At 34.3% G+C, this 15,047-nt stretch overlaps 1 protein-coding gene and 1 long non-coding RNA gene across 3 annotated transcripts in view; both read left to right on the top strand.

The window, feature by feature from the left end:
- LOC149794715 (galactocerebrosidase-like) overlaps positions 1-3,674 on the top strand; it is a 97,413-nt gene extending 93,739 nt beyond the window's left edge. For both annotated transcript variants that reach the window (XM_089964335.1, XM_089964334.1), the window contains exon 18: positions 2,404-3,674. In XM_089964335.1, the coding sequence (XP_089820461.1) occupies positions 2,404-2,640 (237 nt within the window). In that variant the 3' untranslated portion in view covers positions 2,641-3,674. The remainder of the gene's footprint in view (positions 1-2,403) is intronic.
- A 266-nt stretch (positions 3,675-3,940) lies between these two features.
- LOC149794714 (uncharacterized) lies at positions 3,941-6,818 on the top strand. Its single transcript, XR_016422184.1, has 2 exons — positions 3,941-4,222; positions 5,116-6,818. It is a non-coding gene; the product is annotated as an uncharacterized LOC149794714 (long non-coding RNA).
- The last annotated feature ends 8,229 nt before the right edge of the window (positions 6,819-15,047 follow it).

Here is a 15,047-nt window from a genome sequence, read left to right as displayed (position 1 = left end):
CAAATGAAAGTTTTCACTTCTTGTGAAGGTATGGTCATTGTCTTAGATTTATATACAAATGAAAAGTTTTCACTTCTTGTGAAGGTATAGTTACCATTCTAGAATTATATACGAATGAAAAGTTTTCACTTCTTGTGAAGGTATGGTCATTGTCTTAGATTTATATACAAATGAAAGTTTTCACTTCTTGTCAAGGTATAGTCACCGTTCTAGAATTATATACAAATGAAAAGTTTTCACTTCTTCTGAAGGTATGGTCATTGTCTTAGATTTATATACAAATGAAAGTTTTCACTTCTTGTGAAGGTATGGTCATTGTCTTAGATTTATATGCAGATGAAAAGTTTTCACTTCTTCTGAAGGTATAGTCACCATTCTAGAATTATATACGAATGAAAAGTTTTCACTTCTTGTGAAGGTATGGTCATTGTCCTAGAATTAAATACAAATGAAAAGTTTTTACTTCTTGTGAAGGTATAGTCATTGTCCTAGAATTATGTACAAATGAAAAGTTTTTACTTCTTGTGAAAGTATGGTAATTGTCCTAGAATTATATGCAGATGAAAAGTTTTCACTTCTTGTGAAGGTATAGTCACCATTCTAGAATTATATACGAATGAAAAGTTTTCACTTCTTGTGAAGGTATGGTCATTGTCCTAGAATTAAATACAAATGAAAAGTTTTTACTTCTTGTGAAGGTATAGTCATTGTCCTAGAATTATGTACAAATGAAAAGTTTTTACTTCTTGTGAAAGTATGGTCATTGTTCACGAAATATATGCAGTTGAAAATTTTTCACTTCTTGTGAAGGTATAGTCATTGTCCTAGAATTATATGCAGATGAAAAGTTTTCACTTCTTGTGAAAGTATGGTCATTGTTCACGAAATATATGCAGTTGAAAATTTTTCACTTCTTGTGAAGGTATGATCATTGTTCTAGAATTATATGCAAATGAAACGTTTTCATTTCTTGTGAAGGTATAGTCATTGTCCTAGAATTATGTGCAAATGAAAAGTTTTCACTTCTTGTGGAGGCATAGACACTGTCCTGGAATTATATACAAATGAAAAGTTTTCACTTCTTGTGAAGGTATAGTCACTGTTCTAGAATTATATACAAATGAAAAGTTTTCACTTCTTGTGAAAGTATAGTCATTGTCCTAGAATTATATACGAATAAAGTTTTCACTTCCTGTGAAGGTATAGTCATTGTCCTAGAATTATGTGCAAATGAAAAGTTTTCACTTCTTGTGAAGGTATAGTCATTGTCCTAGAATTATATACAAATGAAATGTTTTCACTTCTTGTGAAGGTATAGTCATTGTCCTAGAATTATATACAAATGAAATGTTTTCACTTCTTGTGAAGGTATAGTCATTGTCCTAGAATTATATACAGATGAAAAGTTTTCACTTCTTGTGAAGGTATAGTCATTGTCCTAGAATTATATACAAATGAAATGTTTTCACTTCTTGTGAAGGTATAGTCATTGTCCTAGAATTATGTGCAAATGAAAAGTTTTCACTTCTTGTGGAGGCATAGACACTGCCCTAGAATTATATACAGATGAAACGTTTTCACTTTTTACTGCAGATATTGAGTAACATTTTTACCAGTTGTAATCAATGAGTCATTTTATGGATATATTACTTGAGAAGTGTTAAGTTCTGTTTCATTGATTAAATAAATCCACGTTTCCAGTGTTACAGTCATTTTAGCACAGAATTAAAACCTTTGACCTATATAGAGTGCATTGTTAATAAATGGAAGTGAAGAATATTTGTATTTGATAGACTGGTGTGGTGTGGTGTGGTTTGGTGCTTTAAGGCACAGTTTTACAAGTAGGTTTAGTGCAGTGGCAGTTGAATAATAAGTGCCTTGCCTATGCCATAGTAACCCATCCCGTATGAACTGATAGTAGAATTTTGACCCACACCTCTTTGGTCATAAGTCAGGAATGCTAACGACTGAGTTACTGTGCCACCATTAGTTGTCTCATTCAACATACATGAGAGCACATTGGACCTTATCTCTTTCAACTTGCATATGAACACATTTAACCTCACCTTTCAGTTTGCATGAGATGACATTGAACCTCACCTCTTACAGCTTGCATCAGAGTGCATTGGATGTCACCTCTTTCAGCTTACATGAGATCACATTGGACCTATTCAGAGTCTCAGATTGCAGAGTCTATATGATAAAATGACAAAATGAGGACAAGCTGTCTACTTGTTACTGATTAGAGCCAGGTGACTCTAAATGGGAGGGCATAAGATTGATATTATGCACTGTCATAGAACAGAGAGCATGCAGATTGTCATTGTTTTTCAGAGAATGGGTTAGCTATACAAACATGCTTTATAATTATGTGCCTCTAATTTCAAATTTTATCTACAACAGAATAATACAGCAGTTGGAACACTTAATGGAAAGGAGCTGTTTGGTGTAATGCTACCAGTCAAAGCTTCAAAGATGGGATTTGCTGCCCTGGGAACTGGGTCTTTTGGGATTGCTGATTTTGACAACTTCCAGATACGTGATGGAAAAGATGGAGAAAATTATTTGATAAATAAATTAAATAGCTACAAGCAAAAGAAGGATGATGTTAATCTTTACTTTAAGCCAGGTCATTATTAATGAGTGAGAGATATTAGTTTACTGTAAGCTTATTACATTGTAAAAGACAAAATATTTTTGCTTAAAATTGATTTATTTATCATAATTTATGTATGACATGTTTTTTCTTCTGTGCATGTCTCATATAAATAAGATGTAGTAGTTAGTAAGTTACAGTGCTCATTGTTAACTATGAACTAGCATATTTTTTTTTACTGTGGGCTATCATTTGATTTACTTTATACCAGCTGTTGTCATGTTGGTCTTGAGGACACTTGAGATGGTTTCACATTGTACAGTATCAGCTGTTGTCATGTTGGTCTTGAGGACACTTGCGATGGATTCACATTGTACAGTATCAGCTGTTGTCATGTTGGTCTTGAGGACACTTGCGATGGATTCACATTGTATCAACTGTTTTCATAATTCGGACTTGACGACACTTGAGATGGATTCACATTGTACAGTATCAGCTGTTGTCATGTTGGTCTTGAGGACACTTGAGATGGATTCACATTGTATCAGCTGTTGTCATAGTTGGACTTGAGGACACTTGAGATGGATTCACATTGTATCAGCTGTTGTCGTGTTGGTCTTGAGGAGACTTGAGATGGATTCACATTGTATCAGCTTTTCTATTCATTGGAGTTGTTTTATGTATTGACATTAATGATAGATCTCAGAGGAACATTTGTAACCATGATATAAGGTGATCATTCTTGTTTGATATTGTCATCCTGAATTACTCACTAAATAATGAGATTCAATAATGCCATACAAGAAAAAGCAGTTGCAAGTGTGGTTGATGCTTACCAGTAGTTGTATGCAACATTTCTCTCTAAACCATAACTTATTTTCCACAGATGTCTTTTACGTGATGAAATTCCAGATAAGTGCCTGAGGTACAATGTGAAGGCTTTAATAAACTTCACACGTGGCTTTTGTGTATTCTCCACATTAATAAGATTTCAGATAACTAGAACAAAATGTTTGGTATTAGATGACTCATAGAAGTGAAGTTATACAGTATTTACTATGATATTTTATACATTTGTTATGTAGGGGCCCCGAGTGGCCGAGTGGTCTAAAGCGCTCTCCGTTACGGATCACTGCCATCTCACCTCTGTCTGCGTGGGTTCGAGTCTCGGATTCGGCTAATGTGGGTATGTGAGAAAGCTTGCCAGTAGCTTCTCGTGGGTCGGTGGTTCTTTCCGGGGTTTTCCCGGGTTCTTCCTCCACCAATAATACTGGCCGCCATGCATAGCCTATCGTGTGCTGAAAAATGGCGTTAAACCCTACAATAACAATAACAATAACATTTGTTATGTACTGTATCTTCAGATTAAGTATTTCTCTATGATATAGTTGCAATAAGTTTAACATGTTCCCTTTTTGTTTTTAGTGAGTGCTTATAAAGAACAAGTGCAGAAAATATTATTTTATCATGTGTTTGCACACTTACATGGTGTCAGAATCTATGTTATCTAAGGTTCAGGTGAATATGTTACGTGAGGTTCAGTATATGTTATCTGAGGTTCAGTATATGTTACCTGAGGTTCAATATAATATGTTACCTGAGGTTCAGTATAATATGTTACCTGAGGTTCAGTATATGTTATCTGAGGTTCAATATAATATGTTACCTGAGGTTCAGTATAATATGTTACCTGAGGTTCAATATAATATGTTACCTGAGGTTCAGTATAATATGTTACCTGAGGTTCAGTATAATATGTTACCTGAGGTTCAATATAATATGTTACCTGAGGTTCAATATAATATGTTACCTGAGGTTCGGTATAATATGTTACCTGAGGTTCAGTATAATATGTTACCTGAGGTTCAATATAATATGTTACCTGAGGTTCAATATAATATGTTACCTGAGGTTCAATATAATATGTTACCTGAGGTTCAGTATATGTTATCTGAGGTTCAATATAATATGTTACCTGAGGTTCAATATAATATGTTACCTGAGGTTCAATATAATGTTACCTGAGGTTCAGTATAATATGTTACCTGAGGTTCAATATAATATGTTACCAGAGGTTCAATATAATATGTTACCTGAGGTTCATTATAATATGTTACCTGAGGTTCAATATGTTACCTGAGGTTCAGTATAATATGTTACCTGAGGTTCAATATAATGTTACCTGAGGTTCAATATAATATGTTACCTGAGGTTCAATATAATGTTACCTGAGGTTCAATATAATGTTACCTGAGGTTCAGTATAATATGTTACCTGAGGTTCAATATAATATGTTACCTGAGGTTCAATATAATATGTTACCTGAGGTTCAATATAATATGTTACCTGAGGTTCAGTATAATATGTTACCTGAGGTTCAATATAATATGTTACCTGAGGTTCAATATAATATGTTACCTGAGGTTCAGTATAATATGTTACCTGAGGTTCAATATAATATGTTACCTGAGGTTCAATATAATATGTTACCTGAGGTTCAATATAATATGTTACCTGAGGTTCAATGTATGTGTTATGTGAGGTTCAGTATTATATGATTAGTCTACCTGTATAATATTAGATAAAATATGTGCTCATAATTTGTCTTCTGAATATCATAATAGTCATTTCTTAATTAAAAACCATTCACATTCAGTTTAGATGTACATGTACTTAAATACAAGTTACAGTATAACTTAAAGGTCACTCATTTCAGAATTACTGTAACATGGTAACAACTAATGTATAAATATATGACCATTAACAGTGTTATGCTGTAAATATAGAAAATTTCTTCATGTCTTGAATATTCAATAAAAGTTGGGGAGTGTCAGGTTGATAACTTTAAGTCAAAACTTTTGAATGCTCTCAAAGACTAAGAGCATGAATGACATTACGATCATCCCGTTAATTTATAGTTGAAATCTCCATGCATGTCACTGCAATATTAAATGATGGCAAGTCATATTTAAATTTGACATTGTTTTCTTTATCATGTGCTTTGATAATTTGCAACAAATATTACCAGTACCAAAATTACATTTCAATTGATTGCATCATTATGGGTTCAAGGGCATTTCCCCCCACCCCCTTTTTTAAATTTGTGACATTCAGTTGGTATGGGGACGAGTGCATGTCTTCCTTGTTATAAATATTTGTTGGACAGCAGATATATCTCTAGCTAACTTGTGTACAACTTTTACGATTCTTTCTGAAAAAATTTGACAGATGTGTGACTGCAGAAAAGCTGTTGCAGAAACTTTATTTTTATTATTTATTACAAATGACTAATCCATATAGACAGCATACGATTTGATCCAATCATTAATATATCAGTTTTTCCATTCTTTCTTCCATCACCACAAACTTGACCCAGTGTGGGTCATTTTACTTTGACACAAATTATGCAAGTGATTTGCTATCTTAGTTGGGAATTGAATGTTTTTCACATAATATTTGTTTTCACTTGCCAAGAGAGAACACATTATTAGACAGATTATAGCAATAGTCCATATTATATGGACTATTCCTTCCCTCCATAATGTATATGGTATAATGTTATGATATCTGTCTGCCTGTTGTGGTTTATTTATAGTAAATTTACTTGTAGTTCAAGATATTGTCTTTATTCAAACTTTATGGATGATTGGTACTTGGTTTAAGAAAGAAGCCTATTGAGTTGGGGGTCTAAAGGTCAAAGGTCAAGTTCACTTTGACTTAAAGAAGAAAAATTCATTCTGCACAATAAATTTAGCGATAGATGCCACACCTCTGCAACTTTGTAGATGGTTCCACTTGGGGGGAAAATGAAGTCTTTTGACTTTCGGTCAAAACATCTAAGATCAAGGTCACTGTGGCTGAAAGAAGAAAATTCATTTCCATACAGTAATTTGACTTTTAGACATGCACCTGGACAAAACTGTGGCAGTAACTTGCATTTGGGATATAGACACCTAATAATTTAAGGGTCCAAAATGTCACAACCCATATACTTTGGCCAAATTCTGAAAATGGCTTGCATATTGGAGTAAGAAAGACACCAGTTAATTTGTGGATTTGAGAAAAATGAAAGCTCAATGATTATACAGTGTTTCTTTATATTTTTAATTAAAAATCTTTTATTTTATTTGAAGTATGACGTATTGATAATTTCATACAAAATATACATGTATATGAGATCCAAATAATGTATTTTAATGAAAATAAAATCAAATTATTTTGATTTGTTCTTGTACAATTTATCAGCCCAAGTAATAAGTAAACCTTATAATTATTTAAGTTTACTTTTTTTAATAAGGATCGGGATTAATAGAATCCATCATATGAATTGGTGTAGCATAGGAGAATTCCACCCAAGTCAGAGTTTTGCCTCACACATGAGATTTTGTTAAGTGACTGAGGCAGAATTTTGATCCCAAGTGTGGTATTTTAATATTATAATGGATTCTTTTTCTGACTTTTGTAAATGAAAATGAGGATTGAATTTTAAAATGGCACATTGGCAATATCTATACAGTTTTAAAACAACGAAGCATTCATTGAAAATATACTTACAATAATATAGCAAATAAAACGTTAGGCTTACACCAAAAAATTCAGTATAAACTTTAAATGATGTTTTAACACACTTTATCTTTAAAAGAACAGCAGCTGAGACAGCTGTGCTAATGGTAATACACAGCATATGAATTGTGTACTACAGATAGCTTGTGTAATGATATAGGTGTGAACAGGTCACAAAATAAAGTCCACTCTTAAACCTACAATTACAGTAATTACAACAGACAGAAGATAATGAAATAGTCCCTGACTCATCTTTGATTCAGGAATTGATTTACCCCTCAGAAATAATACAGTGGAATCCCGCTATAACATGATAATTGGGATCCCAAAAATTGGATCACATTAATGGATCACATTAATAGTGGGGTCGCATTAACACAGGGTTTTACAGTATTTTACTTTTTTTTCAGAGAACAATTCATTGGTGCATATATGTGTATTCATGTCTAATGTACATGATGAATAGGGTATCAACACCGTTTACTCTCGTGCCGTCATGGCATGCAGTTCATCCATAATGCATGTAATTCCATTCAAACATTGCACACAGATGTACAATGTTCAATAATTTTGTCCCAGATCTTTGTACAGTGGAACCCCGCTATAACGTGCCCCGCCATAACGCGAATTCGGATATAACGCGGTCGTAGCATGGCTCCCGAAATTTCGTATATTCATTCACACATGGAGAAAAAAAATTTGGAGAAAAGTAAAAAAAACAAAACAAGAAATTAACTTCATTTTGGGCATGAGATTAGTTGTGACTTTTAAAATAATATGATCGTGGCATGGTTCCTGAAATTTGAAATTCATTTACGTGTATTTTTATCGGACCGTGAAAATATTTGTTTAACATACGAGAAATAGTGTGTAAAACGTTTATTATAATTTGGTGGAAGAATTCGCGTATGACTTTTAATAATAAACGATCGGAACTTAACAATTTATCCAGGTTCTTTAAGTGATTTTGGAGAAGTGATCGTGTATGAATTCTAAAATAATACGATATATATAACGTACGAGAAATAGTGTGTACAACGCTTGGCTTCTGAAATTTATCAATTTGAACAGGTTGTGGTGAAGCTCTGTATTCTACTCTAGAAGAGAAAACTGGTTTCATTAGGTTTTTGAATTGTTAAGCCGAAGTAAACATTATCGAAGTGTTACTTATTACGGATCCATGAGTAAAGCCAGTAAATCGTCTTTGTGATTGTCTTCCATGAATTCTGTATACAGTCATTGCTCAAACAATAGCCGACATGGGCTTCTTATTTAACTGCAATCACAGCCAAGCAGCAGACAAAGCTGTGGTTGATACAAGAGTCGCACAATTTAATAAACATCAAAGGACGAAAGCCGCCAACATGTATGCTGTGCTTGGCGGTGTGATCAAACAACAAACAGTTGAAAGTAAATAATATCCACTTTATTATCTGTAAATTAAAAGGGTATGAAATTGTACATCCGTTCAGCTTAATTTTGTTTTATATAAAAAGTGATTCGTAACCACTGCAGGCCTTCATTACTTAGTTATCGAGCTTTATCTGTGTACGTTGTTTGCTTATATAAAAAAATATTTTACTGTTATGGAAAAGCAAGTTCAAAAACGCAAGTCGTTTTCTGCTAAAGAGAAACTGTATGCCCTAGATCAACTAAAGAAGGGCAAACAACAAACTCAGCTTGCCAGAGATCTAGGAATCAGCGAGTCCACTTTGCGAGGGTGGAAAACAGATGAAGGAAAGCTCCGTAGTCTACCCAACATTCTTGAAGAGGAAACTGGTTTACAGCGTAAAAGGGTTAAGTTAGCTAATGACAATGTCCTAGATTCAGCTTTGTACCAAAATTATTGAATATTTTAAATCTGTACAATTTTCAATGAAATTACATCCATTATGGATGAACTGCATGCCACGACGGCACGGTAGCATACGGTGTTGATACACTTTTCATGATATAGCGATAGTCTGGTATTATCGGTCAATCTGTATTATCGTTCAAACAAATAAAAATTAGTAAATGTTTTTAATGCACAGTAATAACCTATAAATATATTAGCCATCGATTATTTTGAATATATCTTAATTAATGCATTCCAGTTAATATTCATCTGATGATAAGCCGACTTTTGATCATTGTACATGTATACACGTATATGTTCTCGGAAAAAAAGTTAAATATTGTAAAACCCCGCATTAACGCGACCCCGCTTTTAACGCGATCCGATTTTATGGACCCCGATCATCGCGTTATAGCGGGGTTCCACTGTATCTGAATTCAACATCTAATATATAGCATGAACAGAGTATTAACACCATGTACTTGCCGTCTGATATCGTACCGTTGGGGCTTCCAGTTAATCCATAATACATGTAATTCCATTGCAAAATTTGCATACATATTTAAACTGTTCAGTAATTTTGTCACAGATCATTATGTGTCTGAATTCAGTGGGAAAAATGAACAACATTATTAGGTTAAGAAAGATGAAGCACTTGTATGGTTCATTTTATTCTAGTATTTATGAACGGTGTCTGTACAAATATTTGATACTGCAAAAATTTTCTCATATGCGCTTCCATGTACATGTACATTTATCCATTGTAAATTTCCAATAATTAATGCTTGTATGCCTATTTGTTTGAACGACTACAGCAAGAATAATTAACAATCAACACATGCTTTCAGCGTGCATATTTCCATTACTTAAGATTTTGGGAATATCGAAAGAAACATAAAAACTACTATACTAATCATTGCACAAAGTGCAGAGAATGACTTGCATTTGTGAACTTGCTTTTCCATAATGGTAAACTATTTTATAAAAAATATGAAATTAAACTAACAATTTCATAAGCAAACACCATGCACATGTAAAACCTAAGAACTAAGTGCAGTAGGCATGCAATGGTCACGAGTCACTTTTTTATTTAAAAAAATTAAGCTGAACGCTTGTACAATTTCATACCCTTTCAATTTCCAGCTAATAAAGCAGACATTATTTACTGGTCAATTGATTGTGTCTAATAACACCACCAAGCCCAGCAAACCTGTTGGCAGCTTTCGATATTTTAATGTTTATTAAATTGTGAGACTCTTTTATCAACCACTGCATTGTCTGCTGCTTGGTTGTGTATGCAGTTAAAGAAGAAACACATGCTGGCTATTGTTTGAGCAATGACTGTATACAGAATTAATTGAAGACAATCACAAAGACGACTTACTGGCTTTACTCATGGATCAGTAATAACCTGGTGAAATTGTTAAATTTCAGAAGCTACACCACGATCGTATGATATTCAGATTAATATGCAAACTCTTCCCCAAAATGATAATAAATGTTTTACACACTATTTCTCATACTTAAAAAAAATAATATTTTTTCCCGGTACCCGAAAAATACATGTACATGTATTTAAATTTCAGGAACCATGCCACGATCATACTATATTCAAAATTCATATACGATCTCTTCCCCAAAATGATAATAAATTTATAATACACTGTTTCACATACTTTGAAGAAAAAAAAATTTTTTTCATGTGCAAATGAATATACAAAATTTTGGGAGCCATGCCACAGCCATGTTATATCCGAATTCGCATTATTGTGGGATGCGTTATGGCGTGATTGATAATAGTAATGTTAAAAAGTTAATGTACAATAATGACTTTTTTCCATTGCAGTTAAGAAAACATACATGTATCTAGGTCAGTCAGTTAAAATCAGCCTGTTTGCAGGACTCTTTGACTTTTAAGACTGCTCGCTTAAGCACATAAACATGTTGCCATTAATGTTTATCTTGGTTGTTGTGAATAATATTCAAGTTATGATAGAATTCGGGAAGTCTTTGCTACTTTGTGTACACTATATTTGCAGTATATGGTCAAAGTAATCCATGAGTTTGGATAAAAGTCACATGTGATGTAGGATTTAACTGCTCATGCTGGAAAACACAATCATGCACGTGTATAAATATGAGGAAATTTGTTCTTTAATCCTTAAATGAACAAGAGGCTAAAGTGGCCCTGATGCCACTCATCCACAATACAACTCCAATTCTTGTATAGTTCTCAAGCATATAAATGTTAGGAAACTAACAAGGAATCTTTAAATCTTATTTATGCAAGCTGATCTAAATTAATTTCATTAAAAACTAGCTTAGAACAGTAACAGTTGCAGTATGCAAAGATCCTATTCTAAATAAAATTCATTCAAAATCTTGGATACAAGTGTTCATAATAAGGATGTTTGAGTGCTTTTTAGCAATACTGTCTCAAGGCTGTAACAACTTGACCAATCAGATGCTAGATTATTTCAAGGCTGGTAACAACTGGACCAATCAGATGCAAAATTATTTCATAAATATGCATCGATTTATCTCATGATGTTCCTGTCTGATAGTTTAATATTACAGTCAGTTTTCAGGAGAACAGCCTATAGAGTGACAAATCCAACCAGATATCACATTTGCATGATTATTTGGCATAATTGTTTCAGGTAGTTTTACTGTTACAAGCACTTGCTGACATTTAAGAATCAATGCAAAGTTTTATTAGAATCTAGAATGGTAATAAGGTGCACCAATCTAACTCAAGATCACATCATTTATCTGCATTGATTTCACTTGAAATCAATCTCTTGCGAGACATTATTGATGTAATTCTATATACCAGGTTTGATGAAATCTATTCATAAATGGATCCTCTTTATCAGTAACAATATCTGCAAACCAGACACTATTTTGCCTAAGTAATTGTGTCTAGATATTGTTTATAATCAAGCTCATTCAAGATTAAAAAATGGGTTCTGAAATGCCTATGGTCACTCATCATCAACCTTATCCAAGATATTGAAATGGGGTTTACTTATAATGAATCTTATCCAAATTATTGACACAGGGGATACTCATAAGGAATCTTATCCAAAATATTGAAACAGGAGTTACTCATAATGAACCTTATCCAAATTATTGACACAGGGGTTACTCATAAGGAATCTTATCCAAAATATTGACACAGGGGTTACTCATAAGGAATCTTATCCAAAATATTGACACAGGGGTTACTCATAAGGAATCTTATCCAGGACATTGACACAGGAGTTACTCATAATGAACCTTATCCAAATTATTGACATAAGGGTTACTCATAATGAATCTTATCCAAGTTGTTAACACAAGAATTACTCATAATGAACTTTGTCCAAGATACTGACAGAGGGGTTACTCAAAATTAATTGTTTCCAAGATTATTGATTCAGGAGTTACTCATAATGAATCTTATCCAAAATATTAATACAGGGTTTACTGAAGATATTGAAACTAGTTATTCATATTGAATCTTATCCAAATTACACTTGAGTTATAACAATTTTATCCAAGATTAATGACACAGGAGTTACTCATAATGAATATTAACCAAGATATTGATGCAGGAGTTACTGATATTGAGTCTTATCCAAAATGTTGACATGGGTTACTCATAATGAACCTTATCCAAGATATTGACATCTGAGTTAGGTGGACTAAAGTGTTGGTGATGACAATATCATGTCCGGCACATGTCTTAAGTAGCAGAATCCTTTTACGGTTGCATCTGCCATCATACATTCAAACAACTCCTTTCCAGGTCTGGTGGTCACCCCCACCCGAAAGTTAAAGTTGCGAAGAATGACGAGCTTTTCCAGTTTCAGGGTATCTTAGATGAGGGAATCTAGTTCTTCAGAGAACTTATCTCCACATCACTTCGGTTGGAAACTGCTTGAGCAGAGGCGCTGATCAACATGGCTCCCTTCCCAGTGGGGGTTGTAAAGTCATTATTCAATCACTGAAGCCCTTGGGAAGGCTGGTAAGCTTGCACAATACATGAGACTTAAACATGAATCTGACACCTGCCATGCAACGTTCTTCACCGCCACAGCCACTCCCGAAGAACTTGTAATGCCGCCACAAACTTCTTACAGCTGGTCCTCACCTGCTAGACAAGTCTCTTTCAAAGCTGCTATATCCACATTGTATTGTGCCTTTCTTTCTGGTCTATCTGCATTGTCCGAAAGAGCTCGTGCATTCCATGTGCTGAAGCTGAGCTTCATTATCTTTTTCTTTTTGTTGATCTTCGACAGCAAGGATGGGATTTCCACCAGCCTTGGTAAACTGGTCAGTGTGAGATGAAGCAGACTATATTTAGGACACTTTTTCAGGCCCCTTCCTCATGCTATGGAGGTGAGCAGAGCATTCCTAAAATGGACTGCTCAGATGCTCAAGGGGCTGCCAAGGTCCACTGCTGTTTCGGTCGAAAACAACCCTATGCCCTGAGCCGGCTTGTGACTGCAGCTTAAGTGTTATCCTCACTTGCTGTTTTGCCACATGACTTAAGTTTTGCAGTATGGGTTTGAAACTGTGACTTGCGCTTGACTTTGATTAAAGTGAGAGTGAGTTGTGCAATTCATCAGCCTCACTCTCTTGTCTATCTGGATCCAGTTGAAGACGCATAGACAGGTCTGGATGCATTGGATGACCACAGAATCCTAAGTGTCTCTCCATGCTCTTCACACTGCACAACGCGTTGCTGGGTTCACCTTTATGCCCGTTGAATCATCTGGTGGTTCCTCAGCGCTGTCCACCAAGTCCAGTCTTTATATTCTTAAGCAGACAAGTCTAACTCACCTAGGGTTAAGACCTGTAGGCTACCCTCGCCTGGTTTAGCCTGCCTGTCGAAGCGATTTTTGATGATGTGATGTGGCTGCTCTTGCAGGCTAACAGATTCTTGTAACCACAGGTGTGAGTTGAGCACCAAGTGGGGAACAAAGGCGGATAAGATGTCCTGAGAAGAACACGACATATAATCCACCAGAGGTGCTAGCCTCCCGCCCCATTGCCCCTGACATATATATCACCTTCCACTCCATTTGATGTATATTTGCAACGTTATAATAATAAGCTGTAGCGACGGTCTAGTGTACAACCAATAATGAATTGCTTCTCCTGAAGAATAATATGTGCAATGTGTGAAACATTCATGACTGCTATCATGGCTGAATTGGTTACAATTAAAACTACCTTTTGCCAAATAAAACAACACTATTTGGAAGATGACATCTTGCAACCATGGCAATAGGATTTTGGGGACTATATTACAATTATGTTTGGCATGAAATGATGCCATAACAAACCATCTCAATCAATGCTATTAAGGTACTATTTTGTTCTTTTATTTTCCAATAATTTTCATTAATTTTAGACAGAAATATTTCCATTTATTCGCTAATTTTATCCCAGAAAATGTTGCAGCCATTGCCGTAAATAATAGTTTATACCACAGAAATAACTTTTGGCATTTGTGATCGGCATGCAAATGATTTTTGGTACAAACTTGACAAGATAGATTTTTTATAAGCCTTTGAAATGTCATGACTGAAATACGTTATAAAAAAAAACTTTTTTAAACCATATTTAGATGTTTGCAGTGCAGTGCTTTTATGTAAAATTGAATAAATCTTGCACACTAGGATACACTTTGTTTCCTAGTTTTAAGAGACTCCTGATGTGAGACATATGTAAATCCCAAGATGTACCCATTCACCAGCATTTAAGTAGAAAAGATGTACATGTACATCTGAATCCAGTAGTGCACGATGATGTAGGTCAAAGACACCCATTTAGGTGTACAAAATTCAGTTATCACAAAAATTCACCATGCTACAAGTTTTGTCAAATAAAGGTTGTATTTGAATAATGGCTACAGTGAAGAGACAAAAGAGATAGACTGAATGTGTGCTAATGGATTGACGGACAGACAGACAAATTAAAGACTATATATACAGCATTCTGGAAATACCTACATATTCTTTTGTCTTGCTAAAATGTGTATAAACAAGTCTGAATTTGGAG

The sequence above is a fragment of the Sinohyriopsis cumingii genome, chromosome 7 (genome assembly GCF_028554795.1).
Source record: "Sinohyriopsis cumingii isolate HCF-2022 chromosome 7, ASM2855479v2, whole genome shotgun sequence".
In the NCBI taxonomy this organism is placed as follows: Eukaryota; Metazoa; Mollusca; class Bivalvia; order Unionida; family Unionidae; genus Sinohyriopsis; species Sinohyriopsis cumingii.
The sequence above is the reverse complement of the archived record's forward strand: the minus strand, read 5'-3'. Positions and strand labels throughout refer to the sequence as shown.